The sequence below is a fragment of the Triturus cristatus genome, chromosome 6 (genome assembly GCF_964204655.1).
Source record: "Triturus cristatus chromosome 6, aTriCri1.1, whole genome shotgun sequence".
NCBI classification, from domain to species: domain Eukaryota; kingdom Metazoa; phylum Chordata; class Amphibia; order Caudata; family Salamandridae; genus Triturus; species Triturus cristatus.
Window position 1 is genome coordinate 1,656,190,504 of NC_140589.1, and position 19,254 is coordinate 1,656,209,757.

A 19,254-nucleotide genomic window follows, 5' to 3' on the forward strand; every position below is an offset into this window, starting at 1 on the left:
TCCCTGACCCATTCATCTATAGTGCATTGCCCATGGACTATGTGTGAGAGGACCTGGAAGTGAAGTTTTGAAATCTTTTTCTTTTGCAGTAGTGAAGAGGTCAATGGTGGGGGTGCCACACCAATGAAAGGATAACTTGTGGGTGGAATTCTCTTATGGACATGTTCTGAGTAGGTATACAAAGTCACGGTCCACCCCAGGCAAGGTGGCGCTGGATGTAGATTGCCCAATGGCAGTTCTTCAGAGTACGTGCAGACAGCAGTGGGGAGTGAGATTTACCCCTTCCTTTTGAATTTACTACATGTCAGTCATGTTGTTGTTCTCTAAGATGACTGTCTTCCCTGGTTGAGCCTGAGTAAGGCTTTCAGGTCTAGAAGGACCACCAGGGGTTTAAGGTAATTGATGGAACAGACCTGGTGCTGGGGAGTCCAGGTGCCTTAAACAGGGATGTGATTAAGGTGCACCCTCCTTCCAAAAGTGAGGCATTGGTGATAATGGCCACTTGTGGGAGAGTGTTGAGGAAAGGCCCGCTGAGCAACAGTCTGTTGCCATTTCATCACTGCATAATTCACTGAATGAGGGCCTCTAAAAACACTAGCTCTTTTCACTTTTAAAAACACTACCTTTTATCACAAGCCTTCCGGTCGTAACCATTACTGTGCAAGGCACTCTTAGAGGGATGTGCATGTGTAATCCCATTTGGGGCACTATTGCAATGTGTAGAAAACTGGGTTACTGGTTGAGTTAGGTAAAACCCACCTCAAGCAGCAACTACAATTCTTGTTATGGTGACACAAGAAACCCCAAAATTAACATGTGCTCAACCCTCTGGTACACCAGTTGACCAATTTAGAAAAAAAAGAGTCAAATGTAATTTATTTTTTTTAGACCGAAAACAACAAAAATGTAATCAATACTACCGGAGGTTAGCAATTTTAAAGATTTTGGTAAAAATAGTGCTTAAAAGCACCAAGAGCCAACTGTGGTTATCTGGTTGTGTCAGAATAGGACAAAGTTCCAAGTTCAGGCTGACTGTGATGAAGCATGGGCTGGGTACAGGGACCAAGTTAGGACAGATGATCAAAGTACCTTAAATCCTGGTTGCGGAGCGTTGCAAGATCCTGCGCCACTGGCAGTTCTGAAGAAGCAGCGGGCTACAATGAGAGATCCTGCATTGGAGACGCGTCGCTCAGCAGTGGTTCACATAAAGCAGTCGACGGTGCTTGCAATGCGAGGTCCTGCATAGGCGTAGAGAAGGATGTTGATGAAGGCTTGTGAGGCAAAGTCCTGCGTTGAAGATGTGTCATGCAGTGGCAGTTTCTAGGAGCTGCGATGTGAGCTCATGCATCGGGGATGTGCAGCAGCGGTTCCACTATGGAGCTACAAGGACATGCGTCACGCTGCGTCGGTTGTGCCCAAGAGACCACAGCTAGGCTGGCAGAGCACCTTCAGGCCTACTTCTCAGGGTCCAGGACTGGGGTGGCAAGACTCACAGCAGGCAGACTCCAGGTGCAAGTTGGTTGGAGCCTCTTCTGCCCTGAGTTTCTGATCAGGAGACCAGACAACTAGCCCTTGGAGGTACTCTGGTGGTCCTGGGTTCAAGATGTAGGTCCAGTCCTTCGAAGGTAGTAGAGAAGGTAGGGTAGCAGAGAAATCCTTCTGAGCCTTCCACAGGTCCAGAGGCGTACTGAAGAGTGCGGGTTCAATATCTGCTTATGGTGCCAGCTTTGAAGTAGAAGGTGGTTCTGGAGTTTTCCACCCCAGAGGTATTTGGAATTTGCTGCCTTGGCCCTAGCTTGTCTGGGGGCACAAAACACTCATGTGAAACCCTTTGTGAGTGTGCTGAGGCAGAGCCTTTGTGCTATGTAAGTGTGGTAGGTGACAGCTCCTCCCCTCATCAAGTCAGAGATTTCCCATCCTGTCAACACCTATTCCCCCTCTGTCTCCTTGTTTGGGAGAAATACACAAATACCAAATGCCAGCTGCACCTTGTCATGTGAACCAGGATATAGGCTGCAGGCACCAAATGGCTGAGACAAGAAAATGTCAACTTCCCAAAAGTGGCAATTTCCAAATTGTAACTAAAAACCCAAAATGAAACAGGAGGCAGTACCTCTTGGAATTGCTTCACCCTTTGCTCACCATTGTATGCGCTCTCTGTAACAGATAGTATGGAGCTTAGAAAGGGCTTGATTTATGGTGTTGGAGGTAGGATTTTAGGACATTGATAGTAAATCCTAGACTGTGAAGTAGGAACACCAGTGTCCGAGTGTGTGCTAGGCATTGTTGGCTGCTGCTGCTCTTTATCAGTCAGCCAGCTAAGTATGGAAGGACACAGATGGCGCTTCTGCACAGATGCATGTTTGCCACCTCTTGACATTATAAACATCATTGGTGTGGAAGTCACTTCGAAGGGCAGAGCTTTGAACTGGCAGTGTTGTCCACTTACCACAAAGTGAAGGAACCGGTGGCGGCGCCGGTGGATCGGGATATGTAAGTAAGCATCCTTTAGACCCAGCTAATTCATTAAGTCCTAGAGGGTGGTCATGTGAGAGTGCTCCAACAGGATGTTGTAATTGAAGTAGATACTTAGGACCTGACCAAATTACTGTCCTTTTTGGTGTGGGTGTAGCAGTTCAATGGCGCCGTTAGCGAAGAGTGCCTTCCAGCAGTTCGAGACAGTAGCCTTACTAGACCACCACGAGGACCCACTGATCCGAGGTGATCTCCTCACTGTAGGGAAGGAAATACCCTAATCTCCCCTCGACAGGTGTGTAATCTGGGACCAGTGCAAAGTCACAGTTTGGAGGTGACCTGCAGGAGCTGCCTGTACTTTTGCCCCAGTTGTTGACCTGTAACCGCTCTTGGTGTACTTCTTGCGTTTCTTGGACCTTGAAAGGACAGATGTTGGCACTGCTAAACTTGCTCCTGACTGGGTGAAGTTCTCTTCGCTCTGCCTCAGAACTGCTGTCTCCAAAACACAGTTTTCAGGACAGTGTCTTGAAGAGCACCCATAGATTTGGCTATTTCAGTGTGTTCATTTTCTCTTGTATCTTGACCTGTGAGCCAATTAAATGCTCTCCGTTGAACAAAAGATTGAGAAGATACTGCTATACCTCTGGTCTTATCCCCCAGATACGTAGCCAACATGGCACTGTATAAAGATATTTCATTGATGCATTGGGTATCGGCTTTGCTGATTTGAGGGTGTAGTGAATGCTGGCGTTAGATATAACTGTTTCCTTGGTCACACGCTCTTGTCCCTTCTCCTATGGGTTTCTTGGAGTAGCTTTACCAATTTCTACCAATGGTACCTAACATATGGGGAGAGGAGGCCCACTTGGTAATGCACCAAAGGGGGGCGGTCCCCACTTGGCTTGCCAGCTACATCAATACACTTGCTCTCCTTTTCTAGCAAACCTCACATGTCGCCTGTGCTGAAGCAGGTTTCCACACTGTATCAAGGGAGTCTTGAGTAACCAGACAGTGAATGGAAAGTGGGTCAGAAGGCGAGCATCTTGTATTATTTGTCCACCCTAGGCATGACAACCAGCGCCTTTACTGGCTCCTTGTAATTGTAGGAAATGGTTTGTGGAGTAGGGCTCTATGTTCTAGTTGTCTATAGAGTCAACTCTATAGTAGTATCAGGGGTCATCCCACTCCATAGGTCGTGGGGTCTAGCGTCTAGACGTGGGGTTCCCTGGATTTGAAAAAGTGTGGACTGCCCTGTCCAAGGAGTCAGGATATGGTGGCTGAGTGGGAGGAAGGAGGGAAGAACAATTGGTGAAGGAGAGTACCTTGGAGTAAGAAGGTGGGTTTGCGGCCTTCTGCTGCTAGTCCTTTCATTTCTTGAGGCCAGCTCCTCTTCAAAATGTGAACCTGCCCTTGTTGTGTGTGTGCACGAGAGCATATAAGCAGGCTCACCTAGTAACACCTTGCAGGTTTTGGGTGTAAGAGTACTTTGCTTGGTGTCAGACTTCAGTTCAGGTAGAGGTGGCAGAATAGGAGCAGCTGTCTGACCTTGGCATTAAAGGTGCTTTTGGCATCTGTTTGGCAGCTACTGGTGTGGCTCAATGCTTTTGGGCAGCAGCGACTTGGTGGGTGTCGAGGCCTGGTCTTGAAGTCAACCAGCATGTGGGGCTGGAGTCAGACCTAAAAGTCGTTGCCTTTTAAGGCTCCGCTCAGGGCTCATAACCCATCTCATGTGGAAGCGGGGCTCTGCCTTGGCGTGTTTTTGTCATCACAGCTTTGTTACCTGGCCTCTGGATGTCCGTGCCACACCAGCACACCCGGGTGTCTCTTGGTGTGAGGGTTGGAAGTTTTCAGAGCTGGAGTCTCAGTTTTGTCACGCTTGTTAGAGGAGTTGGAGCAGAGTATCTCGGGGGTGGCTGTGCCTTCTGCCACCAGAATGCCCAAGCGTCCAGCTTCTTCGGGCTAAGAAGGGTCCCGTTTCCTGAAGATGTCAGGGTCTCAAGCGAGTATAGTCATTGCATCTTAAGATGCATTTAGCATCTCTCTAGGCAGTAACCACCAAATGTCTTCTTGTAGCTCAAGGCAGCGTAGAAGTTGCACGTGTTGTTGTCATGTTCAAGGGGGTTAGAGACAAAGGTCGAAAACACTGTACTGGTCCAACCACCAGTATTTAGTGTTGCAACTTAGGCAGAATTGGAAGGAGGCACTTTCCAAGATCTCCTTTGGCCACCCTCTGAAAATTCAACCTGTTAACTACAAGTCTCTCGGAGGTGGAGAAAGTTTGCCAGTTGTGTTCTTAATTGTAGGTCACAAAGTGTCTAAGAGTTTGGCCTGAAAAGTAGGCGTGAATGCGTCTGTTTTGGAGCTTTTGCTCGAACGGTTCAAACCAGATGTTGGAAGAAAAGAATCCCAAGGTGGAGTTTCTGTCCTCATGTATTGTGGACTAATAGAGGGGTCACAACAGTTCTTTTGACTCTGAGTTCTTATAAAAAAATCAAGTTGCAATAGCAAGGGCAACACTAGATAGAAGGAGTAGGCAGAGCATGTTTATCTACAGCTACACATGCTACAAACATAAAATTAAACACAAGACCCATTATGGTGAGTGATGGCACACCGAAAAGAGGTTCAGTCACGTTAAATTAAGAATTCAAATAATGTAGTCACAAGTACAACAGATTAAATCAAAGGATAAATAGGACTAAAACACAAGAGACGGGTTTCAAGATTAAAGACTTTACTTTGTGACCAATCAAGATTTTCGGGTTTCAGAATGGAAAGGCACCTTCCCCAGTAAGAGTGGTTGCTATTTTTGGATGAGTCTGTGTAAATACATTTATTTTCAGAAAGTAAGGAGGTACATTGTTCTTTTAGTAAAGGCCAGAATTTGGGTATGTGACAAATCTATCTGCAGAGGAAAAACAGGTTAAACTGTTGGTACTGTGTGTTTGAGGAATCTTTATTTGCACACATTTCATTGGATACTGTGGGGGAAAAAATATTTTGTGCAACTACCTCTTAAAAGTGGAGGACAAGAAAGGGAGAACCTTTATTAATTTGATGTAGTACAGAAGAAAACAAATTGCACAGAGCATTGAGTAAATCAAAGATTATCGGTCTTTAGAAAGAAGCAACCAGAGCGACACTTGTCAGAAATGCTGCATACATGAGCAGATAGCATAAACATGATGTTTTAAAATAAACTGGTTTATGCAGGAAACAAAAAGTCGAATATTAAGCCATCATTTGGAATACAGATAAAGTTAAGATGTAAAAGATATTTGTATGTTCCTTGGAGATTCAACGACCAGTCTTTAACTAAATAAATCAGATTTACCTTTGGTTTAGAACATGGATACTGAAATAGATGGACCTTGCAGAAATCATCAGCTACGGCTATCATCTTTCGGTTGTGGGATCTTATTACGGCATTAATATCGGTTCCGTCTGACCCTTCAGGCCACACTCCTAAGATGCAAAAAAATTTATTTAACACATAGTATACATAAAAGTATCAAAAAGAACAAGAATAAATTACAAACTAACACAATAGCTTCAGCTTAACCCTATGTATCCCACACCTCTCCAAATGCTTTGCAGCACATATAATATGGAATGCATACCGCATGAAAACTAAAAATAAATAAATGAACATATTATATTCTTGGCTAAGTGGGCTAATTTGTGGTGACTTTCTCCATTTCTCAACAGCAGCAGAGTATTTGTTATAGAATATACTCAGAAATGAGGGAACAATGAGAAGCCTTGTCTTCTACTAGAAGTCTTTAGTTCGCACAAAACCACAGGATGGATACATCCATTGTACCAATGAGTTTCCACAATCAACCTTTCTAAATGTGGTGTTGTCAAAAAATAAGAACATTCTCTGATATAGGAGCTAGTATTAGCCACTTGCATGAAAACCTCTAAAATAATTTAGTCTGACATTCTGAGAATTCATAGTGCAGATAGATGGCGGCTGAACATCATTAAAAAAAGAGACCCTTTGGTCAATCTTTGCTGTGAAGGGTTGAAGGCTGAGCAAGTAGTGGGTTAGGTGGTCATATAAGGGTGGATGCAGGGCCTGGCTGTAGGCGGGCACCTGCGGCCAGTCCCTTGCTTTGTCGCAGGGGTTGGCCACATTCGGAGGGTTGGAGCATATTCTGGCCACAGGGCAAGCCCACAGCCCAACCTCTATTGTATGTTGGATGCACAGTCTGGTGTGACCTCAGGTCCTGCAGACAACCTCTTCTGTGTGTTCAAAATCTGTGCAAAGAGGGGGGGGGGGTTCCTGTTTCTGGAGGTGCGGTGCGGACCCTGGCTACAGGCTAAGCCATGGGTCAAAACTGTTCTATATATGGCTGAAGATTGTGTGCAGTGGAGGTTTAATGCCTGTGTAGCGTTGGGTACAGGGCCCTGCCAGAGCCTAGGCTCTGAGTACAAGTCTTAATGTTTGGATGCAGGGTCTGGCAGGAGGCTATGACCAAGATGTCATGAGTGGTGTCATCAATGATGTCATTTAACATGTCATGAGTGACGTAATATATGAGGTCATAAACAGTGCATGATGAGGATTCTAGTTAGTTCACAAAAATAAAATAGGTGTATTTCAGAGGTTTTTTAATGTTCACTCAGGTCTCATTCTGTTACAGCGAATTTTTAATGACGGGTGCATTTTTATTGAACAGTGCGAAATTTGATGTTTAACTAAAACACCTATAATAAACTAAATATCTGCAGTAGGTAATCATACCTAGATCTTCTTAGTCTATAATAAAATAATGTAACTGCTGATTTAAGTCAACCTGACTGCTGATGCCATATTAATGGAAGCTTCACTTTAGCATTGAAAGGCCTATTTTAACATTGAAGTGCTGTTTTGCATGGAATGTTTTTCTTTTTTTTCTTTTTTGCTGCAGATGCTGTAACTTTCCAGAAGCCTTCTGTTAGCTAGGGAATAGGCATTTGCTTTGTGTTAGACAACTGACAGTGAGGTTCTCACAAAGAGGAGACAACAATGATGATTCATGGGAAGAACGGTCTTAACCGCAAAATGTGGACAAAGTATCTTTTGAAGGGCTTGTGTCTAAGGCTCATTGTGAAGACATGAGAAATTGAGGAGTTTACCTATTCCCAGGAATCTGCTGAAATCTTATTGGTTGCTGTGAACGAAGAATGTAAAACTTGTTTCAACTCACAGGTTGATGTGTTTATATTAGCGCGTGTTCCTAGAGTAGAGATTGAGTCTCTTACTTGTAATTCCTGGAGACCCATCACTGGGTTCCTTGGTACCACCTATTTCTTTATGAGAGATTATTTTAAACGTATTTTCTGCTTTATTATGATGTCTGCTGATTTATAGCTCAGAATACTTTCCAGTTTAAGACTTTTAATTAAAGTGCAAAGGCTTAATGCTTATGCAGTTATTCTCTCGTCAGAACTCTTTACAGGGTTTCTGAATTGACACCTTATTCTATTTCAATCCAATTAAATTTAGATTAGGGTTTTTCCTTTATGTAGCATGATTGCCGTATTATTTAAATTTTAACTGTCATTCTCACAAATATTGTATTTTTCCTAATATTGATTACTGAATTGTATTCATTTCTAATGTTCATACTTAATAATGTGTATTGAATTAATACTGATTTTTAAAAACTGATTAATAAAATTCTTTAACTCACACAAATTCTCATTATTGACTGTACAAAAGTCTTTAATGATTTTATCTTTTACATGTTTGATGTAGATGAATCTTCCTTTTAATTTCTCCTAGTCGACTAACAAAAGTTCATACGACCAGTGGTGGGGGTTATTTCATGAATACATCCGAAAATTAAGATCTAGCAAATCCTGCTCCTTTTATTTCAACACCCACCCACTTTAACTCTTGATTCCTTCAGTGAATTTCCTTTTTTTTGTAAAATAATTTAAGGTCCTAGCACTTACTCTAATTATAATGTCACTTTAACCTTGTTTTTTTCACTGAAAATATAATATATACACACAGACTCACATACATACATATACACACTAAAATGTTTCCATTTTAAATTTAGCAAACTTTTAGCAACTGAGAAGATGGGTAGGCTGTGCAAACAGATATGGATACGGGGTCTGTACTTGTGCAGACATTTCGCTCCAGCTATTTTTAGCCCTTTTAAAAATACCTTATTTTCCCAAAGTAATAAAAACCCATACCTCTCATATTTTAAGTTGTTGGTTTCATACCTATATTCACAGCTCAGTACTCATTTATCTCTGCCTGCTTTACAGGAAATGCTTCAAATGCAACATCTCCCATCCCAACAAAATGGCACCCAAACATCTGCCTTGAATACGAAATATTAGCACTCTGCAGTGGATTACTAGGGAGCTAATTGACAGACTGCTGCTGGTTTTGGAAGTACACATTTCTCTCTGCATGTCAGAACGTTTTACTGAAAGGGCAGAGGTAAATCTTTAAGAACTCATGGAAAAAGTGTCATAATTTTAGCTTTCTAGAGCCCGAACCATAATTTTTATGGCAAAAAGAACCCCTTACTTTATTCATTTACTGCAGTATCCTCTGTAGAAAATGCTTTCAGTTCTACAGATTTTAATTCAATCAAGATGGCAAGATGACATTCAGGTGTGCCACAGTTTAGTCACAAATACAGAATTCTAGAACTCTAGTTGTTCAGTAGAACATGGAGTTGAACCTACAGAAGAACAGAGGGAATCAACCAACACTTCTGCTGCTGTTGAAAGTACATGCTTTACTCAGAATATCAGACTTTATTCTAACGCGGCTGAGGAAGATCGTGTGAACTTATAGATACTGTGCTCTTGTTTTACCTTCTGGAGCACCTCCCATAGCCTCTATGCGAAAATCCTGAGAGGCAACAGTTCTCTCAACAACATGGTTATCACATTCGTAGCAGAGGGTCAGCATTTTTTACAGAGTATAATCGCATGAGAAATCATCAGCATTTCTAAAATGAGTACAATACCACAAATGATTTATACTGCGACTAAAATCCGTTATCACCCTTTATATGGGTTTCTTTTTTGAACCTCTAATCCTGCCAGTCGCTACAATGCATTTTAATGGGGGCTTTGTCCCCAAGTCCTGTAATAGCTGCACAATGTCTATGTTGTGGTAGCAAATTAATTGGGGATCCTGTTGGGATTGTCTCAGCCTTTCCAATTCCATTGGGTACTTACCCGGCCTCTTTTTTAAATAATTTTCAGGATGCAGGGATGATGTCCCTGAGTCCTGTAATGGCTGCCACAACATATTGTTCATTTGTAGACAGCCATTATTATTGATTTGTCCCCTTTTAATTGGCAAAGCAGAGCATAACTGGACACCAACGTCCAGCTATCTTCAAGTTTTGCAGGGGATTAGCCCTTTCATAATCAACATGAGCATTGTTTAAACACAAATTTCTTTAAAGTTACTGAATGGATTTACGCTAATTAATGAAAAACACTATTTTGGAGTAAAGTTCGAACTTTCTGCCATTTGTGGTGTAATTCTGTTCAGTCGTTTTTTCCTGAATCTGAGAGATAAGTTTCTATTGGGAATTAGCATGAGAAATCAATGATTCAGGACACCCCACTTTTCAGATTAGCATGAAATTTTCCATGAACGAGGTACTTTTTTTTTTCTTAAAGTTTTGTGCAGAGTTATTGAATGAAGCCCATTATTAAAGAAACAAAAATATGCCTTTAATATAGAAAGTAAGAACTAACAATAACTAAACTGGTACTAGAGCCGCCAATGTACGTAAAAATATATATCGGACAAAGTTCCTCCACCAAACATACCAAGTATATTGCAAGTCACCGAGCCGTTTTATGACCATATAGGTGGACAAGGGCGGAGTTCTTTTAGAATGCCATGGAAATCCAACGTGATTTGCAATATCCTTATATTGTACAGCAGGGTGTCCTTTATTCCTTATAATACAAGATCATACCATCGCCCTTCCCTCTAACCACTTAAATCCTTTGTGTGATGCTCTGTCACATGAAAGAGCTAGGATATTTGAAAACATGAACAATAAAATTAATATTTCGCGTGTAAAATTAAACACACCAAAAAGCAGTTAGAAATGTGTTGCAAAAGGAATCAGAATCCATCAGTATTAATCAAGTCCGATTTAAAAATATGCAGTAGATCAGAATTTATAGAAGCATGCAGAGAGCTTCCATCTTTCCTATAATTACCTAATGCATGGAAAAAATAAACATGTTGACATAAATATTTAGTTTCTGCTTATTACTGTACCTCTATAAAAAATTGAACAGAATAATGAAAGCTATATTTTGTTTTCGTTTTTAAAGTGATTGTTCAATTATGGTTTGTGACCTCCCTATCCACTCCTCTTTTTGCTCTGTCACTTACGTCGAAGTATAGTATCTTTTACTTCATGCTTACTTGTACAAATTTTCCCTCCGAAGCATAAGTTAATTTGTACAAAATTTGTTGATTTCCATCTAGTATTTGTTTCTGGGAATATGTGCACTAAGCCATTTTTTCCAGTCCATGTTTTGTCTTCTGTGTCCAGACAGAATAGAGCAGCGTCTGTGGTTGCATCCAGGCTAGCTACATCAGCATCAGGTTGTAATAAAGTCCTCCTATTCCTCACAGTACTGACTTAATTAAAACGGGCTTAAAATTTACCTACAGGCAAGATTCTGACAAACAAATAGCCACAGACAACGATGCACATTTTAAGTGGAAAGACAGAGCTAGAGTCCACTTGCAAACAAAAAGTATTAGGCGTAGGCGGTAAGCAAGATACCAAAATGCAGCCTCAGGAGAACTATATTGCTCAATATTTTATGAATTTGGTTCATAAAACTATCTTCATGCATTAATGGGCATTTTATTTCTCAATTCTCATTCTGCACTATGATAAGGATTTGCCTAACAATTCTTTCGAAAATGTTTGTGTAGAAAGCTTGACACATGAGTACCTGCTTGTTTTCTTTTCTGCATTACAGTGCAACCTTCAAATCACATACGTGCATCCACGGACTTCCCTTCTGCCATCACCACTTCCATCGTACCACTCAAACTGTTCTGCAGGATCAGTCACATCACCCAACATAAACCTCCTCAGTGACATAGCAAAGTAGATAAACTGACAAAGGACCCTTCACTGCAGATGCTCGTGACTCAACCAGAGGATAAGGCAAGGCCTAGTGTGGGTGGAGAGTGCATCAGGACTTCAGATTCAGGAGGCCAATGCTGGTTGCGTGCCTTCTCAACATCCCTGGTAGTAGTTCCTCTTCCAGTTCTCACGCAGAGTTCAAAGGACTTGCTAGAATTGTTTTTATTATCTGTACTTTTATGGACGCAATTGGGCAAAAACAGGTTTTGTGACTGACTGTGACTTGCTAGAGTTAACAAGACCGAGTCGCTTGGAACGGATTGTCCAGTAGAAGGCTTGTTCAAAGCCGTTAAGAGCGTCTGTGACCAGGAGAAACTGGGTGATGTTAGGAAAGCGAATCCTGGTTGACTGGATTAACCATGTCCTAGTCTACTTGGTGATACGAGGTGTCCTCCATGCAAGTGATGATCCATGATAGGTAATAAGCAAGAGAAGTATCTGCCAAGAAGGAACCTAATGTAAGCGGACCAAAGGTACAGTGCGAGCTTTGAAACAAGCATTCAGGACATGCCTTGCAGACCCACTCCTCACCTTACATAATTGACTGGAAGGGGAATGCAGGCGCAGAGCACATCTTCTGTTATCCGTTGGAACCAATGCCCACAAGGTCGGATTATGTGGCTACCGATCAAGGACATCCACAACCAGGGCAAAGTCTCCTGTCATTTACATCACTTCTGGATTATCCTGCATAACAATGAACTGCGAAGCTGCAACAGAGAACCAGCAGTTTTTGTCTTTTCATCTTGAGATTACACTACACTCCTGACAGCGTGCCGTCTTCAAGAAGACACTAGACTCTCCAGTGCGGCCTCTCCAAACCATCCCATCTTAGAGAGGCTGAGAATTCCTGTACCGCATTGTGCAAATGTCTAGTCTGTAGACTCGCCCGACTATAAATGGCAAACACTGGCCATAGCCACCACACCAAGCCTGGGAATACAAAGCAGTTCCTAATACAGCAGAAGGTACAGTTTGTGAGAATCTTTCAATTCCAAATCAAGCACTGCCCATTGCCTTGACTATTCAGAAACAAATCTCCAGGTACCAGGTGATAGTGCTGTGTGACCAAGCAAATTCCCCTTTATTGTGTGTAACTGCAAATGTTGATTATTGGTCAACCAGTGTAAACCCCAAGTGCTAGGGTCTCTGGACAGGACAGCTCAATTCTGCACTGGGTTTCAAGGATCATGTTAAAAACACTTGTTCCTTTGCTCCAGAGCTTACTTCTTTATTCTTCCTGCTCAAATGTGAAACTCATTGTCTTTAGTGAAATACGTCTATTTTTTTCTGCAAACGCACCAAACAATTCTTAAGCAACCACATGGTTAGTTTATCACACAGGGGTCAGGCATGCACCAGAAGGCTTTGTCCCCCAAACATGCTACATAGGTCTTTGTGCACATATACAGCTGCAAATAAGACTGTGGCACGATGCACAATGATTGACCTTAAAGTTGTGACATGGGATGTCCATAGTGGGACGTGCAAGACGAAATAAGTACAAATAAATAAAAGGTGGAATGGAATGCCAGCTGGATGAGCGGAGGGTTCCAGTCCACCTTAATATTTAGAAAAAAAGAACTGAGGATTGGGAACATCCTTCGGGGAATTGAGGTTTTCTCACCCCCTGCAGGTGTACTTATGCCTTGTAGTGATCATGAAAAGCGTTGAGGAGTCACTCTGCAAGCAGGTCCTGATCTGGTGACTAGGCGGCATGGTACCACATTGGTTGGAAATAAGAGAGCAGTTAGCATCAGTATTGTCCACCTAACAAGGAGGAAATTCCATCTTAGACTTGAACAGCTTGCGTACAGTTTGCACTATGTTATGTGTAAAGTGTCTATCAACAATAGCAATAGCACAGCAAGGTTACCCAATAGTTCTTACCAAACACTTGAAAGCCTAGCACACATGTGTAGGTTGTCCAATCGATGTCTTTACAGTCTGAACGATTCCGGATTAGTTTACAACCACCTGGAATGTCCCCTGAAAAGGTACATGGGTTAAAATAGTTTTAGATATTTCTCATTTTAAATAGGGACACATGCATATGCAGCACTCGATTAAATAGTGCTTTTCTTTATCAGTTTATGTTATATTTTTTCCTCCTCAAGTAAGGCTATTATGGTCTGGACCAATGCATTTTCACTTTGTGCAATAATGTACAAAAACAGTTGAGCAGTGTAGCGGGTGCATAGTTATGAGGAAAAGTGAACACTGAAAGTTTTCTGATCTCTGAAACAAGCCACCTAAAAAAAGTTAGATAATGAATTTAAATCCAGTAAATTATACCACATCATTTCTTCTTCACTTTAATAATAAAGTTACATTTAATCTATTGCATAATAATGCTTTGCACTTTTGGATCAATGTAAGCTGTTCAAAACAGTGTAAAGCGTGTTCCAGCAGATGTTAATGTGCATCCTTCTTGGGAAGTACACAATTAGCAACCATGGCCAGAAGCTACCATCCATTTCATTAATGTCCTGTCAGTATGTGCATCTTCGAGTTGGCACAATGAACATTTGTTGAGCAATTTGTAAAACACAAAAAGTGTTCGAACCGGAACACATTATGCCGTAACAGGTAGATACATATGTTCATTTTGGTGAAACATCTGGGAAAGGCCGGTCAGAATATACTGAAGTGAAACCACACTTTTTTTTTTATCTTCTGCGTCTAAGGTGGATCATGTTCTTTGACCTCTTCACCCAGGTGCCCTGCGCTGAGCGTCCTGTTCAATGTAAAAAATGGCAAGTTGCAAGTACCAAGGCGCACTGGTACAAAGTGGCACAAAGCAATGTTTGGTTCCTTCAGTCATCACCAAGCAACCAAATAATAGTATTGTCATGGTGGTATTTGTATTACTCCACATTTACAAAGATAGAACCTGCAAATTCCAGAAAGCAAACTGAGGCTCAGCAAAAAAAGAAAAAAAAAACCACTGGAACGAACAAAGGCACCCCAAAAAAACTGAATACCTTGGCATTCATGAACTGGGTAAGAAGGGAAAAGAGCCAGAACCAACCAAACAAAGATCATAAATGGTTCATCTGCAAGCAATCCGAACCAACAACACCGGCCCAAGTGGGTAGCGTCCAAAATATGATTCGACAGAGTGGGGGCAGCCCTTAAACCCTCCCCACCCCTTCCCCCCAAAGGGACCACCAGCAAAATGTATACGAGTTATACTAGACACCATTCAAATAAAGCTTACTTCAATCTAGTCACAAGTCCTACACTTGACCAGCATTGTATGAAGTAATTGAGAATGTCAGTGATAACACAAAGGCTTGAATCTGAATTTGCCGGCTGAGCCGGGAGACGCCAAAGCTCTTGCTTCATATTTATTACTAAAGATCAGTTTTATTTTTGCTTTTCACATTTTATACTTCATTACACTGAGATTTGAAAACCTCGATTTTGTTAACCGAATAATTTTAAAAGCCAATTTAGATAAGTAAAGTGTAAGAGCAGAGTTCTTGGGAGTAGACCCGATGAGCTTGCGTTCCTTTCTGTAAAGTGTAGGGGATTGTTACTGTGTGATGGAGCTGCTCGGGATTTGCTTTCTGTACAGTAGTATTTCAGAGTTTAAGGGGCAGCTCTATCCACTAGGCAGTCCAGGGCTACAATGAGATCTAACAGACGAGACGATGACTGTGCTCTGGATAAAACAGCTGACTTGAAAAGGCTTTTTGGTAAAGAGAAACAGCCAACCTAAGAAAGTGGCTGGCTGCTTGAAGGAGAGGCAAAAACTGATATTTGCGGTGCGGGACTAGAGAAATAAATATGAAGCAAGAGCTTTGGCATCGCTCGGCTCAGCCTGGAAATTCAGATTCAAGCCTTTGTGTTATCACTGACATTCTCAATCTCTTCATACAACGCTGGTCAAGTGTAGGACTTGTGACTAGAGGGAGGTAAGCTGTGACATGCAAGATGTGCAAAAAAAAAAATAGTATTTTTCATGCCCTGGTCTGTCTTCCAGGCTTTTTGGCCTCTGCGAGTAGTTTATTTGAATGGTGTCTAGTATGCATTTATTATTAAAGAGAAGGAAAATGCTACTTACCAGTATGCATCTGTTCTTGGCATGTAGAGTTGCAGATCCACACACTGAGCATAGATAGCCATCTGGTGTTGGGCCCGGATATGTGCACTTGTTTTTGTCTTGGAAAAGTCTTTGGAAGTCACGGGATAGGCGACTCCTCTTTTGGATCATAGTGCGCATGGGCATCGGCTCCATCCTCAGATTGTTTTTTTGCCATCAGGGAAATGATGGAGTTTTGTAAGAAAGAGAAAAGATACCCATGTATGCTGAATCTAAAAAAGATAATACTGGAACAGATAAAGGTAGTCGGGGATGCGGGTGGGCGTGTGTGGATCTGCAGCTCAACATGCCAAGAACAGAAGCATACTGGTAAGTAGCATTTTCCGTTCGAGACATATGAGGTGCAGGTCACACACCGAGCATAGATTGTATCCGCTCCTAGCGGCGACCATCAGTATCTGTTGCAGTAGTTTGAAATAGTGTTTTGAGTACAGCCTGGCCCACACTAGCTTGTTGTTTTGTTTGCACATCTACACAATAGTGTTTTGTGAATGTGTGCGGTGTAGACCATGTGGCTGCTTGGCATATGTCATCTAGGGGAATGTTCCCTAAAAATGCCATTGAAGCCCCTATTTTTCGGGCAGAGTGGGCTTTAGGAGGAACAGATAAGGTGCGTTTAGCTTTGTGATAGCAAATCTGTATGCATTTGACAATCCACCTTACTATGCCAGATTTGGATATGGGGTGCCTTTATGTGGTGGTGAGAAGGACACGAAAAGTTGTTTGGTCTTACGAAAAAGTTTTGTTCTTTCAATGCAATAAAGCAGTTCTCTTTTAACATCTAGAGTGTGAAGAGCTTTTTCTGCAACGGTCTGTGGTTGCAAGAAGAATACGGGCAACTTCACAGACTGGTTGAGGTGGAAGGGAGAAATAACTTTAGGGAGGAATTTTGGATTGGTTCTGAGAACAACTTTATTATGATGGAGTTGTAAGAACGGTTCTTGAATAGTTAGTGCTTGTAGCTCACTGACTCTTCTAAGGGAAGTAATGGCTACTAGGAAAGCAACTTTCCATGTTAGAAACTGTATTTCGCATTTGTGCAGAGGTTCAAAAGGAGGACCCATTAGTCTTGTCAGGACAATGTTTAAGTTCCACACAGGGGAGTGGGGTACCCTGGGGGGAATTATTCTTTTGAGACCTTCCATAAATGCTTTGATGGCAGTTATCCTGAAGAGTGATAAGTGCTGTCTATTTTGTGTAAATAGGCTGCTATGGCAGCGAGGTGTAATCTAATAGATGTATAGGCTAAGTTACACCTTTGGAGATGCAGTAGGTGACCTATGATGTGTTGAATTGACACATCTAAAGGATTGATGGTGTTGTTGTGGCAATATATCACAAATCTTTTCCACTTAGCTGCATAGCAGGCTCTAGTGGTGGGGCGTCTAGCTTCTTTGATAACGTTCATACACTCAGGGGGAAGGTTAAGGTAACCGAACTCCAAGACCTCATGAGCCAGATCACTAGGTTGAGCTGTGCTGGGTCCGGGTGTCTGATCTCTCCATGGTTCTGGGTTAAGAGGCGTGGGGAGAGGTGTAGTTTTTGGTGCGGGACTAGAGACAGTTCCAGTAATGTGGTGTACCACGGTTGTCTGGCCCATGTTGGAGGAACTAGGATGAGGGTCAGTGACTGTTGCTGTAGTTTGCGCACTATCAGTGGGATGAGTGGGAGAGGCGGAAAAGCGTATGCAAATCTGCCTCACCAATTCATCCACATTGAATTGCCTTTGGACAATGGGTGTGGATATCTGGCGGCGAAGTTTGGGCATTTGACGTTTTTGTGTGTGGCGAAGAGGTCTATCTCTGGCTGCCCCCACAACTGGAAAAAGGGTTGAAGAACTTGTGGATGAAGTTCCCACTTGTGAATCTGTTGCGTTTGACGACTTAACAGATCGGCGATGCTGTTCTGCACTCCTGGAACATGTTGGGCTAGGAGAAAAATGTTTTGAGGAATAGCCCATCTCCAAATGCTTTGCGCTAGCTGGGAGAGCTGTAGGGAATGTGTCCCGCCCTGTTTCTGTATGTAGTACATAGCTGTCATGTTGTCGGTGCGGATTAGGGCAGCTTTGCCTGATATTTGCTTTTGGAATGCCTTTAGGGCCAGAAAAATCGCTAGCAACTCCAGGTGATTGATGTAGAGTAACTTTTGTTGTGGAGTCCACATGCCCTGCATGGTGTGATGTAATAGATGAGCTCCCCAGCCGGAACGCGATGCGTCCGCTGTTAACACAATCTGTGGAACCGGTTTGAGGAACAGTTGCCCTATGGATAGGTTTTTGGTGTTCCACCACTGCAGAGTGCGTTAAGTGCGACCGTCCACCAACACCAGATTTGTCCTTGAGCTTGGTTCCACTGACGTGCTAAGCACTCCTGCAGAGGTTGCATTTGGACTCTTGCCTGAGGTACTATGAATATGCAAGTGGCCATCATCCCTATGAGCTGCATGAACACTCGAGCTGGAAGAGAGTGTTGCGGCTGAAATGTTGTTAGGAGTTTCTGCATGCTTGCTATCCTGGCCGGACTGGAGTATGCAAGGGCTGTTGAGGTGTCTATTGTGGCACTGAGGTACTGTTGTATATGGGACGGTTGTAGATGAGACTTTGCGTGGTTTACTGTGAACCCTAAGTTGTGGAGTAGCTGGATTTTTGAGTGAGTGTGTCCAAATATGGGAAGATGTGAATGTGTTGCCTTCTCAGATGAGCTGCAACTACCGCCAGACACTTGGTGAATACTTTGGGTGCTGTGGTGACTCCGAAAGGGAGTACCTTGAATTGGTAGTGCTGGCCTTCCACTACAAACCTGAGATATTTTCTGCGAGAGGTGTGAATGGGAATATGAAAGTAGGCGTCCTTGATATCTAGAGTGGCAAGGAAGTCGCCTTGGGACAGGAGAGGAAGGACTTTTTGAAGCGTGACCATGTGAAAGTGGTCTGAGTGTATTTAGAGATTTAGGGGTCTGAGGTCTAGGATAGGTCTCAGAGATCCGTCCTTCTTTGGGATGAGGAAATACGGGGAGTAGACTCCTGTGTTTTGCTGATGCAGGGGGACTGGTTCTATTGCATGTTTTTGTAGGAGGGAGATTACCTCCTGCTTTAGAAGTGATAAATGTTCTAATGACATTGGGTGCTGTCTGGGTGGTATGGTTGGGGGAGTGGAGGTGAGTTCCAGACAGTAGCCTGTTTGAACGATTTGCTTCACCTACCCATTTGTGGTGATGGTGTTTCAGACAGGAAGAAACCGTAGTAATCTTCCCCCGACAGGTGTAGGATGGTCCGGGGGGAGCAGAGGTAAGTCATTGGGTAAGGGTGGAGGCAGAGCGGGTGTTGTTAGATCTGCCTCTACCTTTGTTTTTATTGCCTCTGTAGCCTCCTCTCTGATAATCCTTGGTGAATGTGGTTTGGGTGAGAGTCTTGTAAGATTTGGAGGGGTTGTCTGAGGAATAGCCTCTGGAGTTGCCTCTGTAAGAGGAGCGACGAAAGGAGCGTCTGGGAGCTTGCGATTGCAAGGCTCCC

At 42.8% G+C, this 19,254-nt stretch overlaps 1 protein-coding gene across 10 annotated transcripts in view; it reads right to left on the minus strand.

The window, feature by feature from the left end:
* The window catches only part of EML4 (EMAP like 4), a 677,127-nt gene that overhangs the window by 13,049 nt on the left and 644,824 nt on the right, over positions 1–19,254 (minus strand). For all 10 annotated transcript variants that reach the window (XM_085612817.1, XM_085612810.1, XM_085612815.1 and 7 more), the window contains 2 exons: positions 13,527–13,625; positions 5,810–5,940 (listed from right to left, as the gene is read on the minus strand). In XM_085612817.1, coding sequence (XP_085468943.1) covers positions 5,810–5,940; positions 13,527–13,625 — 230 coding nt within the window. The remainder of the gene's footprint in view (positions 1–5,809; positions 5,941–13,526; positions 13,626–19,254) is intronic.